Source organism: Dermacentor variabilis, chromosome 8 (genome assembly GCF_050947875.1).
Source record: "Dermacentor variabilis isolate Ectoservices chromosome 8, ASM5094787v1, whole genome shotgun sequence".
Classification (NCBI taxonomy): domain Eukaryota; kingdom Metazoa; phylum Arthropoda; class Arachnida; order Ixodida; family Ixodidae; genus Dermacentor; species Dermacentor variabilis.
In genome coordinates this window covers 46,794,609-46,817,004 of record NC_134575.1, presented here as the reverse complement: position 1 = coordinate 46,817,004, position 22,396 = coordinate 46,794,609, and the positions used below count along the sequence as shown (strand labels likewise).

General features: G+C 45.0%; 1 protein-coding gene across 2 annotated transcripts in view; it reads right to left on the bottom strand.

The window, feature by feature from the left end:
- Nmdar2 (glutamate ionotropic receptor NMDA type subunit 2) overlaps positions 1-22,396 on the bottom strand; it is a 218,936-nt gene that overhangs the window by 64,532 nt on the left and 132,008 nt on the right. For both annotated transcript variants that reach the window (XM_075702104.1, XM_075702103.1), the window contains one exon: positions 11,426-11,587. In XM_075702104.1, the coding sequence (XP_075558219.1) occupies positions 11,426-11,554 (129 nt within the window). In that variant the 5' untranslated portion in view covers positions 11,555-11,587. The remainder of the gene's footprint in view (positions 1-11,425; positions 11,588-22,396) is intronic.

Below are 22,396 nucleotides of genomic sequence, written 5' to 3'. Positions count from 1 at the left end.
TTTTGGCACGTAAAACCCCATGATTTTAAAACTTGACTGGTTCTGATTATCGTATCGCGATTCTTATCTTTCATTTAAGAAACAAGGAGTCCAGGGAGGAGGTAAGGCTGTCTCAAGCACGCAATCTTAGTATGGCAAATAAGTACTGCAGAAGCCCGAAACGTGAAAAAAAAATGTGCACGAAAGGGACAAATCCCGTACCAGAACGAATTTTTCTACAATGCGAGGTTTTGTTTCTGGAAAACCCGTACGGGGTTTCCTTGGTAGCTTCGTGCTACAATTAGGCTGGACAACAATTTTTCACATTCAACCTTTATACGCTGCCTTTCTACCTTCTGTGCATCGAGTTAACGCTTAGTTTTATTTCACGCAAGTATCCTTCCTTCCATGTTAAACCTTGTCCCACGTTCTGCGAGCCCTCTTTCTTTCCCAAAGTCAACCGACACCAACTCGGCTGGTTTGCTGCTATTGTAAACCCTCTTCTTGTTTCGCGATGGGTGGATGTTTCGTCCTCGAACGTGGCCTTCAGTCGCAGCTGCTTCGGGAGAATAACCCGAATAAACGATAGTTGGGCACGTTATGAATATAGATGTAATACGCTCAACTGTCATGAAATATCGCGAGCAAAGCACCACTTTAACGGAACGTGCGTGACCTTATCCACAAAAGAAGCCAAATGTGGAAGTAAGCGTACTTTCCCCTGATCGCAATCAGCACCCAGAAGAACGCGTTGAGTAGAACCCTCCTTCAAAAAAAAAAAAGAAAACTTTTGACGACAGCCTAGAAGCAATGCCTTTCAGCAAAGAAAAATAACGCGAGTAAATGATATATACTCTTCATGAGCCATCAGCAGAAAAACAAGAACGAAAGAAGTTTTAGTGCCAAGAGAAAGGAACACACCACACACACATGCAAAAAAAAACTATCTTCTTCATGAGCCAACGACTCATGGAACAAAAGTCGTTTCAGGTCAAACTTCTTTTTAGCTTCCCCTTGGGGGATCCATTTCCTTGAAAAAAATTTACATCTCCACAATTTCTGAGATTAAAAAAATCCAGTTTTTTTTTTTCATTTTTCATGTTTTTGTCTAGGAAAGTCATAAAACTGAGAGGGAAAGATTTTATCTACAGGAAAAGCAGAGAGGTTTGCGTGCTTCCCAGACATAAAAAAAAGTTACGGTTCCCTTCCTACCCTCACCACACACATAGCTCTCCAAAATTAGGCACTCATTTTCTTTTAGCTTCTGCCACTAACGAAGTATCGCTGACTCCGCAGTACTTCAGTACTTTTTTGCAATTTCTACCACGCTCAGGCATTATCGAGTTTGTGTTTTTTTTCTTCTTATTCTGACTGACACTCGCTTCGCTGAAGTTGCGCGCTCTAACTGCTACGAGCGAATGAGAATGAATAACTGCTACTTTTTAAAAGCGCGGGAGCGGCAATTCTCGCGACGATTGTCGAAACGGCCTCACGACACTGGCCATCAACCTAGGCTGCAGTGGGCGATAAAATTTTCTTGCCGTCCCGTTTTGCGGCGGAAAGGGTACTTGGTGAACGACTAAGCATGGTTGCTCAAGCCCTCGAGATTGTCACCGTGAAGCACATTGCAAGAACACTATATAAGAAGACTAAGTTAGTTATGTTCGGCCTGGTAGGTTCTATGTATATTTGGTGAATCAACGGTTGGTTGTTAGTGAACAAAAAAAAAAAGACTGACTTCTTTCTGCACCAATTTAACGTCCCAAACACTGTGTGGCTACGTCGGTGTGACGACACAAATTTAGAAATATCTTACGCTTTCCTTGATTTTTTTTCCCGCATTTTCCGCGTGGGTCACCGACTTTTCGCGGGTATGTACATAAAATATTGCGTGTATTCACGGAATTCTTTCACGCTCGAAAAAATTCCTTTAGGTAGCACGTGCTGAACAACAGAAAGCTGTATCTGGAGTTTTTCACGATGCTCTACAATTTTCTAATTGACACTTTTCGTCTTATTGTAATGTTCGAGAAGTTTAATAATTAATTAAGGCTAATTATGTAACTCGGCGGAGTGCAAAATATACTCTGAGTATCTCCAAACAACGACAAACAACATTACCTTTGTTGTGTTCAGCTACCTGGTATTTGCATATCTTTAAATGTTGGTGCATGATAATTGGGACACCCTGTATAGACGCTGTATGCTGATCGCCAAAGAAGAGCGAGTAAGCGCACTTCAGTTCTGTTTCATGAAAAAAAAGGTTTGCTACATAACGTTTCAACACATAATGTCAGCTCGAGGGATCTCTAGAAGACACTGACTTTTTAATAGAATAGAGCTTTACATTCATGGCTTCTTCGATTTGCTTCATTTTTATCATTTAGTCATTCGGTATGCGCAACTAACCCCTTAGAATGGCCACATGTCAATGTGGCACCAAGTGGCATAGAAGCCCGAAATATATTTACTTGCGTGTGTTTCAAGGTAACATATATGTGATTTAAAAGTTGCCACCTTCGCGCTGCATGAACGTAATCGCTGCCCGATATTACATGTTGCATATAGGGTGAAAGCCAGCACAATTGTACGCATCGCCGTTAGTTGCATAGTATTCAAATAATTGCTTCATTAAATCGTAACGTAACTCAAACGCTGTCGTTGCCTCTGTATTGTGTGCTTAACGTGAGGTCGCTGTTCACACGAGAAAAAAAGTAGCTGTAAACATTCACTACGTTGAGTTATATCTTCCAACTTTCACTGTCTTTATTAAATTTTGCACCGGGAACACCAAGCGATTAGATTACATTGACGTCAAGGGCCTTTGTGCGCATGAGAAGTATTTAAAGTTCTGAGAAGTCACTAGTTCTTCTGGCGATGTGAAATTCATTTTGGCAACGCAGCAATTCGTAACCACTTTATACTTAGTGGTGCTCCGAATGAGCCTAACAAAGTCACTTTATGATAAGCACGAGAATTCACACAGCAATAATAAAGTGTACCGCGTTTCATAAGACGTAATTTCTATATATTTCTCTACCTTCTCGCAACAAGAGCAGACAAATGTCACGCAATTCAGATTTCACTGTGGAAATCAGAAAATCTGAAAATTAGGGGCGACGTCTTTCTTTATGAAATTAATGCCCGACCCAAAGCGCCAACACGTTAATATGACGTCATGGATTATTTTTTTTTACACATAAGCATTTCTACGACTACTTTTCCTGCTGTATGCGCGCGAGGTCGCGAGATCACACCCCGACCACAGCGGCCGCATTTCGATGGAGGCGAAATACAAGAACCACCTGTGTACATAGAATTAGGTACATGTTAAAGAACCTCAGGTGTCGAATCTCGCATCAAGGTCACGTTTTATGGTCTCTAATGTCCGTTGCAACACTTGGCACTGGTACTTACCAGGTTTTTTCAAGGAAAGCACGGATATGATTTCCTTGAGGTCCATCGCAACGAATGGCGACCGAAAACACGGCGGCTATGACGTCATCCTGCCATTTCTAACGTATGCACTACTGCGAAACAGGGCCTTCGAGATCCGCTTCCACTAATTGTTGGATGGCGCGATGTTCACGTTAAGAGAAGCGCAGAAAGAGGCGAAGTTTTCTTCTTTCTCTGTCTCGCACAACCAGGCAAGTAGCAGTAACCAGGGTTGTACTTAACGAATTCTGGTCATATTACGCGAACTTGCTGCGGGACTGGAGCAAAGCCAGAAGGCTGTGATATGCGCAAAAAATTTTCTACCCTTTCTTGTTTTTAGGATGTAAAAGAAAAGCGAGGATCCCTGCATATTTGGCATTCAGAAACGTCGTCATGGTTAGCGCACATGAGAATACCCAATTTCTAACTAGCTGCGCGCTCACTTTTCCGACGTACGGGAAGCGGCATCGGTTCGCGCATCTTCACTGGCGCATCCATTCACACGCATCGCTTGCTTCTGATACCAGCAGTTCTTTATTTTTCCGCGCACATCGGTTCCCGGCTCATTGGTCGCTGGCTCGCTGTCTGCACGCATCGATTATCACACCGGCTTCGAGAGTGTTTTACATTCGAGCCTCGCGCGGCGCACGTTTCCTGCGGAATGGAGGAGACAATGCGTCCCGAGTGCGCGGGAAGGCCGCTCGCTGTTCAACGGTTAGGCGCTAATGAAAAAACACTGCCCCCGTTTCTTTCATTTTGCGGCTTTTTGTTTCTTTCACGTGCTCTGTTCTTCTTTTACATTCTCGCATAAATTAGCCAAGCACAGGCCGTGCTCGGTCTCACGGGGCAAGAACCACGGTAAGCGAAACGCTCCATCGAAGCCGGAGACAGCCGCGGTCGTTATGGCGACTGGAATGGCCGCGCACTCAACGGCGCGCACTATGCCATTAAAATTTGTGCGACAACAACATTCCCTTGTTGGGAAGGCGCAAGCTAATTTTTATTTTGTCTTTTACGTAACTATGGCGCTCGTCTATTACATTATTCTGCTTTAGTTAGTTTAGATAGATAGATAGATAGATAGATAGATAGATAGATAGATAGACAGACAGACAGACAGACAGACAGACAGACAGACAGACAGACAGACAGACAGACAGACAGACAGACAGACAGACAGACAGACAGACAGACAGACAGACAGACAGACAGACAGACAGACAGACAGACAGACAGACAGACAGACAGACAGACAGACAGACAGACAGACAGACAGACAGACAGACAGACAGACAGACAGACAGACAGACAGACAGACAGACAGACAGACAGACAGACAGACAGACAGACAGACAGACAGACAGACAGACAGACAGACAGACAGACAGACAGACAGACAGACAGACAGACAGACAGACAGACAGACAGACAGACAGACAGACAGACAGACAGACAGACAGACAGACAGACAGACAGACAGACAGACAGACAGACAGACAGACAGACAGACAGACAGACAGACAGACAGACAGACAGACAGACAGACAGACAGACAGACAGACAGACAGACAGACAGACAGACAGACAGACAGACAGACAGACAGACAGACAGACAGACAGACAGACAGACAGACAGACAGACAGACAGACAGACAGACAGACAGACAGACAGACAGACAGACAGACAGACAGACAGACAGACAGACAGACAGACAGACAGACAGACAGACAGACAGACAGACAGACAGACAGACAGACAGACAGACAGACAGACAGACAGACAGACAGACAGACAGACAGACAGACAGACAGACAGACAGACAGACAGACAGACAGACAGACAGACAGACAGACAGACAGACAGACAGACAGACAGACAGACAGACAGACAGACAGACAGACAGACAGACAGACAGACAGACAGACAGACAGACAGACAGACAGACAGACAGACAGACAGACAGACAGACAGACAGACAGACAGACAGACAGACAGACAGACAGACAGACAGACAGACAGACAGACAGACAGACAGACAGACAGACAGACAGACAGACAGACAGACAGACAGACAGACAGACAGACAGACAGACAGACAGACAGACAGACAGACAGACAGACAGACAGATAGATAGATAGATAGATAGATAGATAGATAGATAGATAGATAGATAGATAGATAGATAGATAGATAGATAGATAGATAGATAGATAGATAGATAGATAGATCTACGATGTCAGGTGGAGTGGCAGAAAAGATATTTCCTTGTTGTATGGGAGAAAGCACTACGAGTGGTGAGAATTACTAGCAAGGCATGCTATTTGGCAACATTGTGGAAGAAACAGAATTCGGCTCCATCCCGCCCTATGGCAGTAGGTGTACAGCAAAGCTGGTGCGGACGTTCGACCTCGTCACCCAAGCACTACCATCACAAATGGCACACGTCACGCTCGCATGCACGAGTGCGAAAAAGCAGCGTACTCTCTCATTCTTCTAGGACTCGTGCCAAGCGCAAGTGCCTTATTGAACTCAATTATATTTCAAAAGCGAACTGTGTAAGAAAATGCGTAAAGTACGACTTACACACAACCTACAGACAAGACGGCGCTGTAGTGTAATTCGAATGTACGCGAAAATATAGTTCTGTTGCGCGGAAACTCAAACACAAACCTTTGTTTTCAACTGCAGCGTTTTGGGGTTAGCACGCCACGAAAGCTCCCGACCAACTAGAGGGTAAAAGCTTCGCTGTAAAACTAAATATAAAGAAATGGTTGGTGGCGGCTGGATGCCGCTGTCTTGTCGATTATCAAACAACTTGAGACAACACTGGATATATGCAAGTGGCCATGTGGCAATCGATATGTGAGCACTCTCGGCCAATCCACCAGACTGGGTACGCACCCCTGAATAAGGGCCCCGATGGACAAGTAGAACACGAGTCAATAACTTAAGAAGTCGGCCACAACTATAGCAGAGGTACTTACCTCTGCTGTATTTGTTGCCGACAAAATGGAACCAGAGCATGCTGCAAGCATAAGTACCTATGTACAGAGCAGTGAAGATGTCGGCAGCAAGAAATTTAAGTCGGCTACACGGAACTAAAGAACTAGGCAACCGATGTGATCGAGTGGGAAGAAATAAACTTTAAAAAAATTAAACAGAGTGTGTGCATTGAGCCAGAAGCCTTGAGCTCAGAAGTGAAGAGCAGTAAAGTGAAGACACTTCAATAAACATCAAAGACGGTTTCGCTTGTCACCGATTCCCACATAAACGAGAGATCCCCCGAATTTGTTTCTTGGTTTGTTTGTTTTTCTGGTTTTCGCAGTCTTCGGCGTTCCGTGTAACCGGCCTAGTGTAGTTTGATGATCGCGCATTGGTGTATTCTTTGGCGGACTTAGTTTGACTTGGTTAACACACGTTGGCGGGCTAGATGGTTAGAATCCACGAGACAGGGCGTAAGCACGACTGAACGAGGACGTTGAAAGAAACGGATACACAGAGACAGCGCTTCACTTCAACTATGTCTCTGTGTATCTGTTTCCTTTCTACGTCCTCGTTCAGTCGCGCTTATCCACTATATCTTAGTTTGACGTAATAACAAAATATGAGCATTTACGAAAACTTCGAATTCGTAGACTATTATATATATATATATATATATATATATATATATATATATATACACTTCGCAAATTCATGCGCGTTCTTGGAGACACATGGACACTCATCATAAGAAAAATCTAATTATCGTAACTCTGTTGTTTTGAAATCTTGCATTAACGTTTCATAATGGTGGAACGATAGCCAAAAAAAAGAGCAACACATAAGGTTAACAACTCTGCTTGAAAAAGTCACCATATCTTTTTCTCGAATGCGTCCTCTAGAGCATATAACACGAACGAACTTATCTTACACGTGGATCAATTAATATCACAATCGGTGACAAGCAGCTTCGCAAGAAACACGCAGTTTAAAAAACATCTGGCTTGCTCTTAAATACCTTGTTATTTCGGTATTCTTAAGACTATTCAATAAGTGCTGCTTGTAGAGTTGCGAATGTTTGTAGAATGTTTCTGCTCTAAAGTTCTGTTCTGTATTTTCGCCGAATAAATTGTTATTACTACTATTATTATTGTTATGATTATATTAAAAAAGAGTGTAGGATTATTTCAATGTTTCATTTTATTTTACTCGAATTTGATTATCGATAGAAAATTTCCTCCCAGGGTAATTAGAATTTAAATGCTTTGATTTAGGAACCGATTCAAATTTGTCAACGCAGGGCTCAAGGAAGGTATTTCAGCGTTTCGCAAAAATTTGCCTCTGACAAGTATGTATTACGCGTGGCATCGCAAGCGAATAAGAAAGAAAAACATTGAGAAGTAGGATCTAAGGTTTTCTCTTTACAAGCCACACTGTGTGTTCTTGCGAGTGTTCAGCTTTCTAGAGGGATGACACGAATGTGGCACCGGCTAATTGAAGTATACGGCTGTCGTACAGCCCTTTATTTGTGCCTTTCTTTCGTGACTTCCCTTTTACTTATAGCAACCTACGTCAACTTATTCATTACTTTGCTAACTTGGCTTCTCCTGAGGCATTAGTCAGCTGCAGAGAAGGCAGAGATTCAGGAGTAAATTTGGTTTGGCGCAGCAGTGTCGCGTTGCTGCGCCTATCAGTCGTCGTCTTACCGCGCTGTCTCGTCTGCCAAACAACCCTTCATTTGCACCATGTTTCATGGCTCACTTTGTATTTACCTACCACAACTTCCATTTGTTATTTTCCATTTTGTTATCCATCCATTTGTTATTTCCATTTCATCCATTTTGTTATTCCTTTCTTTAGTTGGCTTCTCCTCAAGCAGTGTTATACTGCAGCAAAGCCAGAGTCTCAGTCGTAAATTGGCAGTTGCAGAAAACTCTATTATAGCACACAGGTGTGACACAAATATAGGACGGTGATCTCACTCAGAACTTCCTTCCCTCAAACTCCGACTCACTCAAACCTTAGTCTGACTCTGAGGGAGTACAAGTGGGTCCGAGGATGTGCGTCTCAGAGACTTGAGGTGCGAGTACAAATGTGATAGGTCTTGGTCACATTCTAAATGTGACGTAAGTTAAGCACGTGTTTTAGAAAACTGCGAATAGTCTTCTCTTGAGAATTGACAAAAATATGGACAAAGCTTTGAGCTTGAGACGACCTAGTAATTTATCGTGGTGACCAATCGCTATCACATCAGCACATGCGATTGCCGCCTAAAGGAAATTTGGGCAGCAGGCGCAAATTCCTTAAGCGCAGCACCTTTGATGCTCGCACCTCTCTATTCATCGCTTTACTTCTGCGATCTCAGCCAACTTCGGAGCTGTGGCAAAATAACACCATGACATATAGCCACGCGATTACACACTGGCTAGAAGGTCATGCGTTTCGCATTGCGATAAAAGTCAAAGGTGCAACTTCGATAGCTGCAGAAAATATTTATTTATTTGTTCATTGATTGACCGATCACTTTATTGATTCATTGATCCTTTTTTGACTCCCCAGTGCAACACTGACTGCAAACCTGCGTTTTTGCCCTCCTTCCCCATCGAATTACAACCGCTGCGACAAGAACTCCCACCCGCCAGCCCTGCATTAGAAGCACCAGCTAAGAAAGATTTTGCTAGACCTGTCCGATTTCTGGCAAAATAAACTAGATATTTAGTGGTATCGGTCCACACTTAAAAAACAAAACTTGGCAGAACCCATTTCTCGATGACTAGTCTCGGTAATGCGTTTAGCATTGAATTAATATAGCGACACAACGTATAGCCACCGTCGGAACGAGTTTGTCATAAGGTGTGGTATGCAACGCTTCGAAGATGATAATGATTTATTGGCATCCCCTTTGCAACGGAGCGATGACAAATAGTGACTTACCATGCTAGACTTAATCAGGTAGGCTATATATGCTTCGTATCCTAGCATATTTGTGTACATTTCCTTCGTCTTTTTCTGCTTCGTCATACCTTCTTTATTTGTCTTGTACCGCCACCTATACATGTAAAGGGTCCGGTCGTATCGACCTCTTCCCTGCTTTCCTCCCCCCATTATTCTAAATGTCTCTTGTTCAGCTCGGAACGCTGTGGAACGCGATAGCATTGAAAGATTCCTCCCTGCTTCTCACACTTCGCGGCGACTGCAGCTTATGTAACCGTAATGTTTTCCTGGACACGCTGGCGGCGAATGCTATGCACGAAGGCAAGCTTTCTAGGGTGCGCCTCTCCGACTAAGACACCCCTCAAACTGTTGCTGAAAAAAGGGGGTTTGCGTTTGAGTTCCCTCGTAACAGAATTATGCTTTCTCGTATAGGCAAATTGCAGTCCCACGCTATCATGTCCGGAGATTGTGTCTAAGTCGTACTTTACGAATTTTCCGGCGCATTTTATTTTGAGAAACTCAAATAGTTCAGTAAAGCCTATGCACCACGCGGAGGGCCTGCGTGGATCGAGATGCTTGGGTGGGGATGATTTTTCTCACACGGACAACGTTGCCGCTGCCGACGCCGACAAATGCACATAGAATGCAGGTGCCCGTGACTTCTGTGTGTGTGTCCTCTCGTATACATGATCATTTTCGTATATACACATCTCGTGCACATCACTTGAAAATTGTGTAAAGTGTTATATCACATCATCATTGCACATAACCACTGTGTACACTGTATATTTCGAAAATCATTTTGTACATGTGGCATTTAGTCTATGTGTAACTGTGCCTTTCCGTGGGTATACGTGTTTATATGTTGGTGCGTGAGGACTCGGACATTACTTACGTTGAAAACGTGTTGTGTTTCGTTTCTTACATGTTATCGTCCCGGTGGAATTGTGCCGTGATTATGACTCAGTGTTCGTGTCGTCTCTTGTCGAAATAAACTTTTTCTAAACACGACGGATTTTCTGCGACACAGGGCCTTTCACGCTATCGCGTTGATGTAATCAGTCACTCAAGTTTCGCATGGGTTCACTCAAGAGCAGCACGTGCCCAGTGCATTTGCGGCGCTGCGTGCTGAAGCGTCAGATTCCTCTCTTTGAGGAACCCGTGTGACGTGGGTTCCTCCCACGTTCTTCCCAGCATCGTAGAAATGTAAAACATCTTTCTCGTCGTTGTAAAACGCCACATTCTCAGTGGCACATACCTAGTCACCCAAGTTGACGTCAAAACCTACTTTGAAGAGAGGAACACACCAACTGGCACCTACCTACAGACCCAAGTTGACATTAACGAAGTTCCTTGAACACCATCATCGACCGAGCGGCCCATACGAAGTGTTCCAATTCGGTGTCGAAGAGTTTCACTGAAGAGCGGTACATACACAGTCCCGCATCTACAGCGACCCACGACGGCTTGAAAGAAGTTCGTTGAAAAGCAGCACATGTGCACATTGCCACATACTCAGTGACCAAGGCTGGTCTGTCGGTTGGTTTCAAAGCTTGTTCCCTCAGCCTAGCTGCTGGATGCGTTACCTATTGGACCATAGACTACCCAGTGAACAAGGTAGGAGGCAAACCGCTTATAGACATAGCTACATAGCCAATTAGCCCTCGGAGAGTGCGTGAACTACACAAACAATGATAACGCATCAAATGTTTGAAGAACGAGCAACAAAAGGAAGGCGGAAGACGCGTATTGTCTTCCTTCTTTTCCTTTTCCCTCGTTCTACGCGTCGTTGACAAGATTGCCCAACACCGACCCGATTACTTTACTGCAAGCACCGATTATCGGCTCAGAAGGCAGTGAAGGGACTTTTGTGCTTTATGAGAACGTCTGGTTTGCACGAGTGGTTTGACTCAAGTACTCCCCATGCACGTCTTTACTCCTTCTCTCTCTTCCCCTTCTCCTTTCCCCCAGCGTAGGGTAGCCAACTGGACTCTTGACTCGTCAAATCCCTACCTTCCGTATATCCCTCCCTCTCGTTCGGTTCAAACGCTTGTGCAGAGAACACACAAAAGCAATCGCTACAAGCAACTTGCCTGCTGCACGAAATTCGCCGATGCCTGCGTAGCGGCCGGTAGCAGCAGCGTCGTCTGTAAAAGCAGTGCAGACGACAGCAGGCTGACGAGCGCAGCCGCCGCCGCCGCCCACAGGGCGGCAGCACGCATCGCGCCGTTCTGTGCACCTCGCCGTCCAGGGCCCTGCAAACAGAGGAGACAATTTGCATTTCTAATGAGTGAAGTCACTGCTTATGCGTACTCTACGCACGAACGAAAAGAGAGAGAGAGCGAGAAGAAGGCGACGTGCTGACCCCTTTCCCTGTACCAAAGACCCCAGCGGAAGATGCGGCCAATTACGCCCTCAGAAACGACGTGTCTAACCAAGTTCGTCTTCTGCTCGAATTCCCTTCCCCCAGCTTCGTTATGGCGTCCCTTTATTCTGGAGACCGACCGTTTCAAAAAAGATCTGTGTCTAAAAGGGCGTGTTTATTGTGTAACTTGTGCTCACCATCGGGTCAGGGAGCTAAAACCCCAGCCTCCAAGTGGAGGTGCAACCGCGTGTTGAGATTCGTACCGCTGCCGTTGCAGTAACTTCGCTATTATGGCGTATGAGCAGGCACATCTTTAAACGCGGCTCACGTATAACTGAAGCACGGGCCATACCCGATAAACTCGAAGTGTCGTAGACCCCCCCCCCCCCCCTGCCCTACCTCCCTATCCCACCCTTTCAATTTACTTTCAGACCGATAGCTATAGCTTCAAGTGCGAACAAATTTCTATTCCAGCGGAGATATATGTTAATGCCAACCAGGGAAGTTTCTTTAGGCTTCCAGGCTTATTCAAGAACTAGCGCACGCGAGAACAGTTACAGACAACCATTCTTTTAAGTCAGCATTCTCGGGTTTGGGAACGCAAGTCGTGCACTTTACCAGGTAATTTAATTAATTAATTGTAGGGTTTTACGTGCCAAAACCACTTTCTGATTAATGAGGCACGCCGTAGTGGAGGACTCCGGAAATTTCGACCACCTGGGGATCTTTAACTATACCAGAGCATTGTCTATTCGTCTATCAGGCTAATTCGCCTAATATGCACTTATTCTGAGGTGATACTAATGCAGAAGGTCTGCATTGGCATAAGACAATAAGACCAGTCGCACGACCTACCGGGATCCTTACCGCTGTTCAAGTCATGAAAAAAAAGAAAAAAAATACAATCTTTCCACAGCTGATTTTTTGCGCACTGCTATTTAGAGCAATAGTTAAATAAACTTCCGGTCGGCTGTTTCTCCGCGCAAGAGTTGATTTTGAATGCAGTCGAACAATTTACTTGGTAATCACTCTCACCGAGTTTACTTAAAGGAAGCACTATCAGAGCCGCCTCGCTTAGTTAAAATTTTAACACCATATCAGCACACACTTCTTATCTAGTAAGCCACCGGGTTGCTTTATCGGCTGTGATGTTGCTCTGCTAAGCACGACGTCATGGGATCAAGCCCCGGCCGTGACGGCCACATTTCGATGGGGCGAAACGCAAAAACGCCCGCGTCCACAGCATATGGGGCACGTTGAAGATCCCTAGGTGGTCAAAATTAATCCGCAGCCCCCCCACTACGGCGAGCCTCACAATTAGATCGTAGTTGTGGCAAGCAAAACATCATAAAAATAGTAAACACGTATTAACTAGTAATGAAAGAAGCACACCTTCCGTTCAGGTTCAAGGAAGCAACTGTCTCAAGCATCCAGCCCCTACGTTGTCCATGAATAATCAACAGCTTGCGGACTCAAACCCTAGAGTCTAAACGAACAGCTTATACCGGTACACTGTAGGGTCAACCGATACGCTACCCTAGTTACTGCAATAATCTGTTTATATATTTACGAAAAAAAACAAGTGGTTGTGTCCCCCTGAAATATTACGAAGCCAGTCGTCTGAATATCCGTCCTAGCTGAACCATGAAAGCTGTCAGAAAGTGAACGACTCTCTGCCAGTTCACATTATTATGACGTCATTTGCAACCGCTTGTGAATGGCTAGCAGAAGTTCGTAAATCCTGCAAGAGAAAGAACAACGCACATTGATATTGTGAAGAGCACATTTCTCGTCTATTTACGGCTTAGGCAGCGACTAACCCCCGATATCAACTCCAACCAACGCCAACCCAACTTTTGTGAACATTAGTCGTACCCATATTGTTGTTTACATTGGCCCTATGGTAAGTGTACTCACTAGCAGTGAGCTAACGTTGTCTGATGTAGGGTCAAGTTTACAGCCTCCTCTCACCCAAATGAATTCTTGCGGTACGACACATTTTATAGAGAGCGATTATCGGCAAGCGGTGTCTGATGAAATAAAGAACACATTGTTTGTTTAAATGGCGTAGGCACATGCGCACAAGAAAATCTTCACGCATGTGGAGAAATTTATCATCTGTTCATAAAGCCTCAAAAGGAGAAGCAGCCCACCTGTGCAAGTGCGACAAAAAAAAAATATCGCAAAGTTTACCGTCGCGCATGTTAGGCTCACGTTAGGCTCACGCTATGGGCTCACGTTGTTAGCCTCAATAAAGCTCACGCTCATTCAGTTTTCTGTAGTAATATTCGGCTCTATGATGCGAACGCGCTAAGAGTGAAATTCGCACAGCCCCTGCTCCACGACTACGCTACGCGCAACACTGCAACGTTAAACGCGGGCCGGATGATTTGAATTTGAATGAGCGCCGCGCCAGTTAAAATTGGCTCCAACTCCGGGCCGCGTCAATTTCGGCAAGAGTCTCCACGAAGCACTCTTCTCGTCGCATTGATTGCATCTCTCAGGGGGTGAGGCGTGCGGTGCTTACAGAATAGTGCGCAATGATTAGAAGAAAGAAGAGTTCGTGGCCCCGAGTTCTCTGCGGAATTGACCCGGCTAGCAAACGAATCAGAACACCATTCAGGACAAGTCACACAAGCGATGTGAACAAGTATTCTTTAAGAGCGACAAAACGCGCAGCTTTCTTTCTTTCCTCGCTTTCCTTTTTTTTTTTTTTGAATGACGATAGGCGTCATTGTTATTGCCATTACAGATGCAAATTAGCCTAGTGAAATTTCTATATGTTTGTTTAATAACTGTGGAATTGCGTTTGACGGCGAAAGTTAAAAGCCAGAATAAGGCAACATAGGTAAAAATTGGTTGGACCTTTTTCAATTGACACAAGCGCAGTGCCAAATTAGTTTTGAGGGAAGCCTGAGAAGCATGGATTTAAAAAAAAAAGATGGGTAGTTAAATTGCAGAAATATTGTACCTCAAAAGCGTGGACATGGAATAGAGGTCAAGAAACTTGGCAACCAATACAGACTAATTGAATGTACAAGTAGACAACCCGGAGACATCAAATATAACAGACAGAAATAGGTACGTTAAACTGGATGGAAAGCGTGTAAACAACTAAAAAGACCTCAGAGATTTAAGGATGCGGCAACAAAGATACCGGAAAGAAAAAAATCTGCGCGACAACGCACAAGGCAGTGCCTCGCTATTTGAGGCCCGAGTTTGCAGCCGGAGGTCAAAGACGTACTGGAGCCAAATCCGCAACAGGGCGAGACATGCGTCTGTTGAAGCCATAGCTTTTATCACTATAAACCTACAAGGAAATCTGGCGCCGCCGTCTATGGGAGTTTCCTAAGGGGCGCTGTGCCGTCGTGGGAATGACGGTATATGTGTCTGCGAGGCTTGTGTTGGCTGGTGTCTAAGAGGCTTCGTCTGAAACGTGGGTATGGCTACACAAATAACGCATTCTTAAAGCAATATCTTCATAAAATGTTTCCATTCACGCATATTACATATTCCAGTGAAGTTTGCTCACCTACAATACATAACCAAGCGGAGAAAAGCAAGAACCGACGACAAACTGTTCCAAAGCGAGCACGAATCTTGTCGTCTGTCCTCCAACTTTAGCGTCCCACTGATACTTTTTACGTTTCATATAATTGTACGTGCACTAACAAGTTCTCATGTTTAAAGAAAACATGTTTTTGCGTAATAATAAAGCTAACACAGCTTTTTACGTGCTCTTCTAGTAGAAAATTAATCATTGTGACAGACGGAACGGTACTTGCCTGGCTCTCCGAGAACGATGCCAATCCAAAATCACAATATAGCGGCATTCCCATGCATACCACAGCGTAGCAGCGCCAGGTTTCCCTCTCGGTAATGTAGTGAGAAACTCTATGGCCATATGTCCCGAAATCACCGAGTGCATCGTTATTACGATGCAAGAGATGTATAGCACGTTCAACTTCCTCAAGCGCTAAAATTTAAGCGGTTGAAACTGCTCAACAGTCGAGATAACCGAAAGACGTTTAGAGTGTTGGTGAAAAAAGAAAAACAGGGAAAAGATATATAGAACCACAGGCGTTACCTTTATCGGCAGGTTTTAATATACTGCGTATTCATTCTTAAAGTTTTGCGGAAAATATTAAAATCGCCTGTGGCAGAAAGCGTATGTCCCGTCCTTGAGCTGGATTATTCGAAGAGGCGAAAATTACTAGCCCGAGAAACTGAAACGCATGTTCAACTAACTGAAGAAGAATAACTAATTACCTTCCTAATTAATTACTTTGCGGCACATGTTGCAGTTCACTAACTGTAACAGGTGAGATGGCCAGACGCATGAACTTGAATTTGATTTCCAGGGTGACACCAGTTTCGAGATATTTCCCATAGTGCTATCCGGAATACATAGGCTTTCTAGTCACTTTCGTCCTTGCATGCATAAAAAAAAGTCAGTTCGTGAAAAAGTAAGCGACAAAACAGCGCATTTTCGCGGCGAGCTTGATGGCGCATATCTCCAAATTTGCATCATTCAGAAAATTCAATTCCCAAGTGGAATCGCCTAGTAATCTCACCGGCTACAATTCGTAAATTGAAATAACTGCTGTGAAGTATTAATGCAAAGAATAATTAGTTATTCTCGTTAATTAAATGAATACGTGTTTCTTTTTCTCTTGCAAGTAATGTCCGCTTCTCTAAATAATCCAGCTCAAGGACAAGAATTACGTTATCTGCAAGAAATTATTTTTCAAAATTTCGTAAAACTTCAAAATGATCTCACTATAGAAGGAAAAGATCAGGAAGAGGTACGATATTTGGTATATTGCTATAGATTATCGAATACGTATAACTACACTTCCCTTGGCCCGCACACTGCTACTTGCGCAGACATCCTGCACTGCGTTCCACGTGACTGGGGAAATCCAGTTCGTGGAGTTGGGCAAATCTTGTTTACGCGTTTTTACGTCTCAAAGCAGCGACCGTTAACCCTTAAGTGCTTCTCACGAGGCAGCCCCTTCATCGGCACCCGCCCACACGGCGACGGGGCCAGACATAGACTATGGCAAGTAAACAAAGGAGCTTACTTCGAGGCGACAACAACCGCCTCCCTGCGTGGAGGCGGTAACTACTGCTAAGGCCAGCCTCCTGACTCTGACAAGCTGACCGTGGCGGAGAGCCCAGTAATTGATGCGAGAGGCCAACATCGAGGACTCCTGTGCGAACTGCGTCGACTTCAGGTTCTCAAATTGTCACGTGGGTGCCTCGTACACGGGGGCGATCGCGGAGCGTTGTAGGCGGGCTCCGATGGAACGGTGCAACGACGTCATGGGTGGGATTTTGCGAACGATTCGGCGGTTGCGATTGGCCGAGACACAGTCATCAGATTCCCCTAGTCTAGTCACCTAGGGAAATTAACCGAATTAAAAGCGGACACTTTTGCCGCAGTGGCGTGTCCCGGCGTGTCCGTATGTGTGCTCAGACATGTAGTGAACTCAGACGTTTAAAGTGTTCCTACTTGGAGTGGGCTTCCATATGTGGAGCCAGTGTAAATAATGTAAAAAAATAAACCCTTTTCTTTCTATTTATACTTTTTGTGCGCAAACAAACAGGGACGAAGAATAGGGGCAACACAAGGACGAGCGCTTTCTATTCTTCGTCCCTGTTTGTTTGTGCACAAAAAGTATAAATATGAATATGTTCCAACTAGGCCGACTCGCAGTTATGCTTCCTTTTCTTTCGCTCCCACTCCCAGACATACTCATCCCTGTGCCCGGAAAATACTTGGCCTAAACGCTACCCTTGCTACTTCACTTGCTCTCTTGCCTAAACGCTACTTCACCTACTCTCTCCTAAGCCTATAGCCGCGTTTCTCGTCACCCGTCACTGATTGCATGGTACTGTAGTGTTTTTATCGTGTTTCTTTATTAACTTCTAATAATCACCACCGTACCTTACTAACGATTAGAAGAACCACTTTCTTTCCCTCTCTCACTGTCTCTCTCTCTATCTATCTATCTCTCTCTCTCGTTTCAGTCGAGCCTTCACTCACACACAGCCGAGAAATGAGCTGCAACTGAGAATAACTTATGAGGCGACGTGCTCGCAAGATAGGTCTAGGAAAATTTCCGTCTGCTCACAGTGCCAAAAGCCCGGTCACGTGTGCGCCTCGTGTGCGTTTTCTGCAAAACATTTGCGTAAAGGAAGAAAGAGAGAAGGAGACGGGAAACGTTCGCTCCAAATTCTCGTTACGGTTCTTCTAGGTCTGGTCCCTGCGGTATAGTTTCTTTTTTTTTTCCAAGAAGAGTCCCAGACGGCGGAGGTCCATCGCCGTTGGCCTCGACCACGAGGCCTAAGCTCCCACTTTACATCAACCCTGAGCAAAAGGACACAGTGATCGCGAGAAGATCACAAATATTATTCTCTTCCTTCGAGCATGCCATCTCCCATGCCCCGTCTGTGATACCGCTTTCTCTGCGATGCAAATTTGCGTCTTGGTGTCCGCGGGAGGAAGCTAGCGCGCTCACCGAAAAATGTTTTGCGTTAGGCAGTTTTGAGACACTCCGTGCCATCTCGCTCTCCAAGAAGTGTTGTAAATGTTTTTGTCCTCATAAGCAAATGAGGAGAACGAGCATAGTGAACAGACAGCGCTCGTCTACCCTGCTTCTGGTTAGTTCTCTTGCTTCACCCGCTAGAATAATAACGCGTGTATTTCTAAGGTTGGCCCTAATTTACAGTGGTACGTCAAGTAAGAGGCATGGCCAGGGTATCATTTTTTTTTACTTTAGTAGAAGGATATTTGGACCGGGTGTTGTAGAACAGCTCGCATTTTAATGGCTATCACTGTGACGAAGTCTAAGGTAAAATAAAGAAGGAAGACGAAAACACAGAAGGGCATGTCCTTTGTATCCTTCGTGCTTCATCAACGAGTTGAATTTCAGTTACCATCGTTCTATTTCATTTACGAATTCTTTTTGCGCTTTACCCATGCTGTAGGAAATACAAAACCTATTAACCACACTAGCACTACTAATTTACTTATTGTTTCGCGGCCGCTGCTACGCAGCCTTCGTCTAGCAAGGATTCGTCCACTTAAACCATAACCTACTCTGCTACGAAGCAAATCTCTCCATTACGCAGTGACGTGGCCACATGCTACTGTCATGTATGCCCCTTTTATATGGCTGGTACATAGTCAAGTGCTGTTGTGATTTAGCTGTAACGTAGATAAGCTCCCGTCATGTGTATGTAACGCAGTCTCGTGCCCCTCTGGCGTGACTGTACCGTTGCCGCAAGCTGCTGCCATGTATTTTGATGCCCCTGCCAAGGAACAGTGCGTAGTCCCACAGATCCTTGGTGTGACTGTCCCACAGTTCCGTCCCCCTGTCATGTGATTGTCACGCGGTCAGATGCTCTTGTCTGCTGAGTCACATGCTCCTGTTACGCAGTCGCATTCTATGATGAAATACGTGCAAGAAATGTAGCCACACAAAACAAATGTGACGATCATTTGTTCCAAGTATTAAAACTAACGTCGTTAGGCAAACGACGTCAGAAATACCGCAGTCAGTAAGAGCAGTCATCATGCACGGGTCATTAGACACCCTTCTGTGGACCCGCTTTTGAGTAGTAGCAGTCGGTAATGCTGCTTGTTAATCTCCAGAGGCTCTTTTAGTGTGATGAATGCGCGTGTTCACGGCATTAATTTAATGGGGAACGTGTTGCAGGACCATGCATTTGAACAGATTAATACCAGAAAAACTTAGGCACCTATTTTGCTCCTCTGCCTTGCACTAACTCTTTATACGTGAAATTGCTGCGTATACACGAAGATGCATCTCATTAGCTACAATAAAGAAAACGCTTCCAAAAACATCAAGGGCACACACTGTGTTACATGACCACTTAGAAATATGCAGCTCTTGTTAGTTTTGATTGCAACACGCCGGAACCGAAGCAGCTATGCTTTATGTCGGCGGCTTACGTTTTCTTGACTTCCAGATATAAATTGTCGTAAACAAAGCCTCAACTTGTTGAAACACAGGACAATGCACTCCCAATGCAGCAGACAAAGATGACGAAGACAAAGTGAGACGTTGAAGGCTTATGTTGTCGTAAGACTCTTGCACTTTTCGCAATGGTTGGAAACACTCATTGTGCGGTCTCCATCAATACTGGCAGGTTCGGCGTTATCCTGCCCACACCACTTGAACTGCAGTGCGCGACTTTCCATCTTAAGAGACATGAAAATCAATACAGTGTTTTTCTTTTCCTCCTTCCTTTCTTTCTTTGTTTCTTTTCCTCGTTCTAGACTCAACTCAACTTCGTTCATGTTTAGCTAAAATTACTATAAGAAGGCCGTCACAACAAGGTGCCTTCTCTTTCTTTTCCTTTTCAAGACAAGAAAGAAGTGGGGTTAGTGCTATCTAATAAATTAATATTTCATCGCTTTCCTTTATTATTATTTACGGCTCATGTATCAGCTCGTAAATTCAACGAATATCTCCAACAAGCTGTCGACGTGGCTCGCTCAGCACGAGCACCCGCCACTCCTAAACAAACCAGAAAATGAGTTTCGGGATTTTGCGTCATCAATCTTCTTCTACTTCACGAACCAGAGCCCCGAGAATCCAGTCCTTCCTAAATGCCACCCGAACTCGCAACCCACTCCCCTTTCGCTAATTTCCGCCCCCCCAGAATCGGAGCTACGGCATCGCGAAGGAGCAAACAGAAAGGCAACGAGACCCCAACACCTAAATGTATGGAAAAATAAAAGCAAGCACTATCATACACTCGCGGTCATAAAGCGAACATCCGCTCATCGCCCTGCGACAGTGTATGCGGACGCGAAGATGCGGAAGCTGAGGAAATCGGGAAGAATGAGAATGGGGACAAAAGGAAAAAGAATAAAAGGGATGTAGGAGAGGGAGGCCTGGTACAAGGCTGTCGGCAAGGCGGCGCCATAGTTTGCACGCTGAGGGCGCAAGTCTCTGAAGGAGCCCAAAGCAAGGCCGCACGGTGTGGGCTGGCTCCGTGCTGACTCTGTCGTCGCTGGAACCAAACGCGAGAGGGAAGAGAGAGTGAGGGCGGGGGGAAGCAGGCGGCCGAGATTTATGACGGCAATCGGAACCCGCGAGCGCGCCTTGCCCTTTGCCTGTGTTGTTGTGCCTTCACCGCTAGGGGTCACCCTGGCATTCTTGCAGAGTCTCCCACCGATTCCTCAACTTGGCCCCTCCCTCACCTTCCCCTTCCCGCCTTTTTTTACCCCCCAATTTTCAAAGCCACTCAAGCCGTAGCCACCCCTTGTCCTTTCCCGTGGAGATGTGCTCCCCATTTTGCGATAGCGTTCTTTTTCAAGCTTTCTGTTGCTTTCGGTCTTGCTTTTCGTTTGCCTCATTTTCTTTTTTTTCTAACACTTCTCACAATTTTTTTTCAGTTCTCTCCTTTCGGGAGCTACTAAAGTATTCAACACTGTTGAAACTGGAAATCTGTTCATGCGTGCGCACACTTTGGCGGAGTGGAGAGGAAGACGAAGATCCGAAGGAGATTGCATCTTAGCCTCGCATACTAATCTAGTTCTTGCATAATCTCCTTTCTTTTATTGCTTTTACTTCGTGTTTATTGTCTTCAAGGAGTTTTCTTTAGCTACCTCCTACCGCCTGATTCTTGGCCTATCGCCCTTAGTGGGAGCGAGCCATGGCAGCGGTTCATCATCATCATCATCATCATCATCATCATCATGTCATGCGCACTATTGGGTGACATCGTATCTAGGCGTAGGCATTCGAAATGAGTGTTGCAGCTGAGATATCGTGACACGCATAAACATGCGACGATATCAACCACCGAGTTCAATTAAATTTCCCGAGCTAATGCCGAACATTCGAAAGAAAAAAAGAACGAAAAAGCGGGTAATCAGCAATCGCCTCTGCAAGTAAACAATATGAGAGACTGCTTCGTGTGACCGAAATATTTCACAGCCAGCTCCGCACGTGCTCACAGCGCTGCCTAAGGCCGAAGCAGTAGCAATAATGGCGCCTAGTTGCGGGTGATGAATGAAGACCCATGGTTTGTGGGCCTTAATATTTATATACTTTTGGTCCTCCCGGGTTAATCGCGAAGGCGCTGACATCAATTACGCATGCAGGCACGCCGGGAAAATATACTGAAATTTACATAAATGACATCGCAATAAGAAGGAAGTGCCACCGAGCGGCCGCTCGCTGTCTACCGTCTTCGCAGCGTCTCAGTGTACCACGACAGCTGTCAAAATATAGTTTAAGCAGCTAACATAATAGCTCACCTTGTATAGCAAGGGCGGTAACGACTGAACCGCAGAAGACACATCATATGGTTAGCGCCATGACTGTGCGCCTCTGATGACGCGTTCTAATCTGCAAGATTCAATCTGTGATCGACAACTGCGTAGATAAAATGTCAAAGAGAGTAAGTGTATCACATTCATTCAGCGGCTTCCATCTTTATTATATCATTCTTTCCTTAATTAGGCCACTAACTCAATCAGCAAGCCCGTCGGTCGGTCGGTCGGTCGGTCGGTCGGTCGGTCGGTCGGTCGGTCGGTCGGTCGGTCGGTCGGTCGGTCGGTCAATAATATTGGAACTGTTGGCAACTTTCTTGACTTGTCTTTGTGCAACATTTGATTATCATATTAAATATATCTTAATATATAGTGAGCGTATTC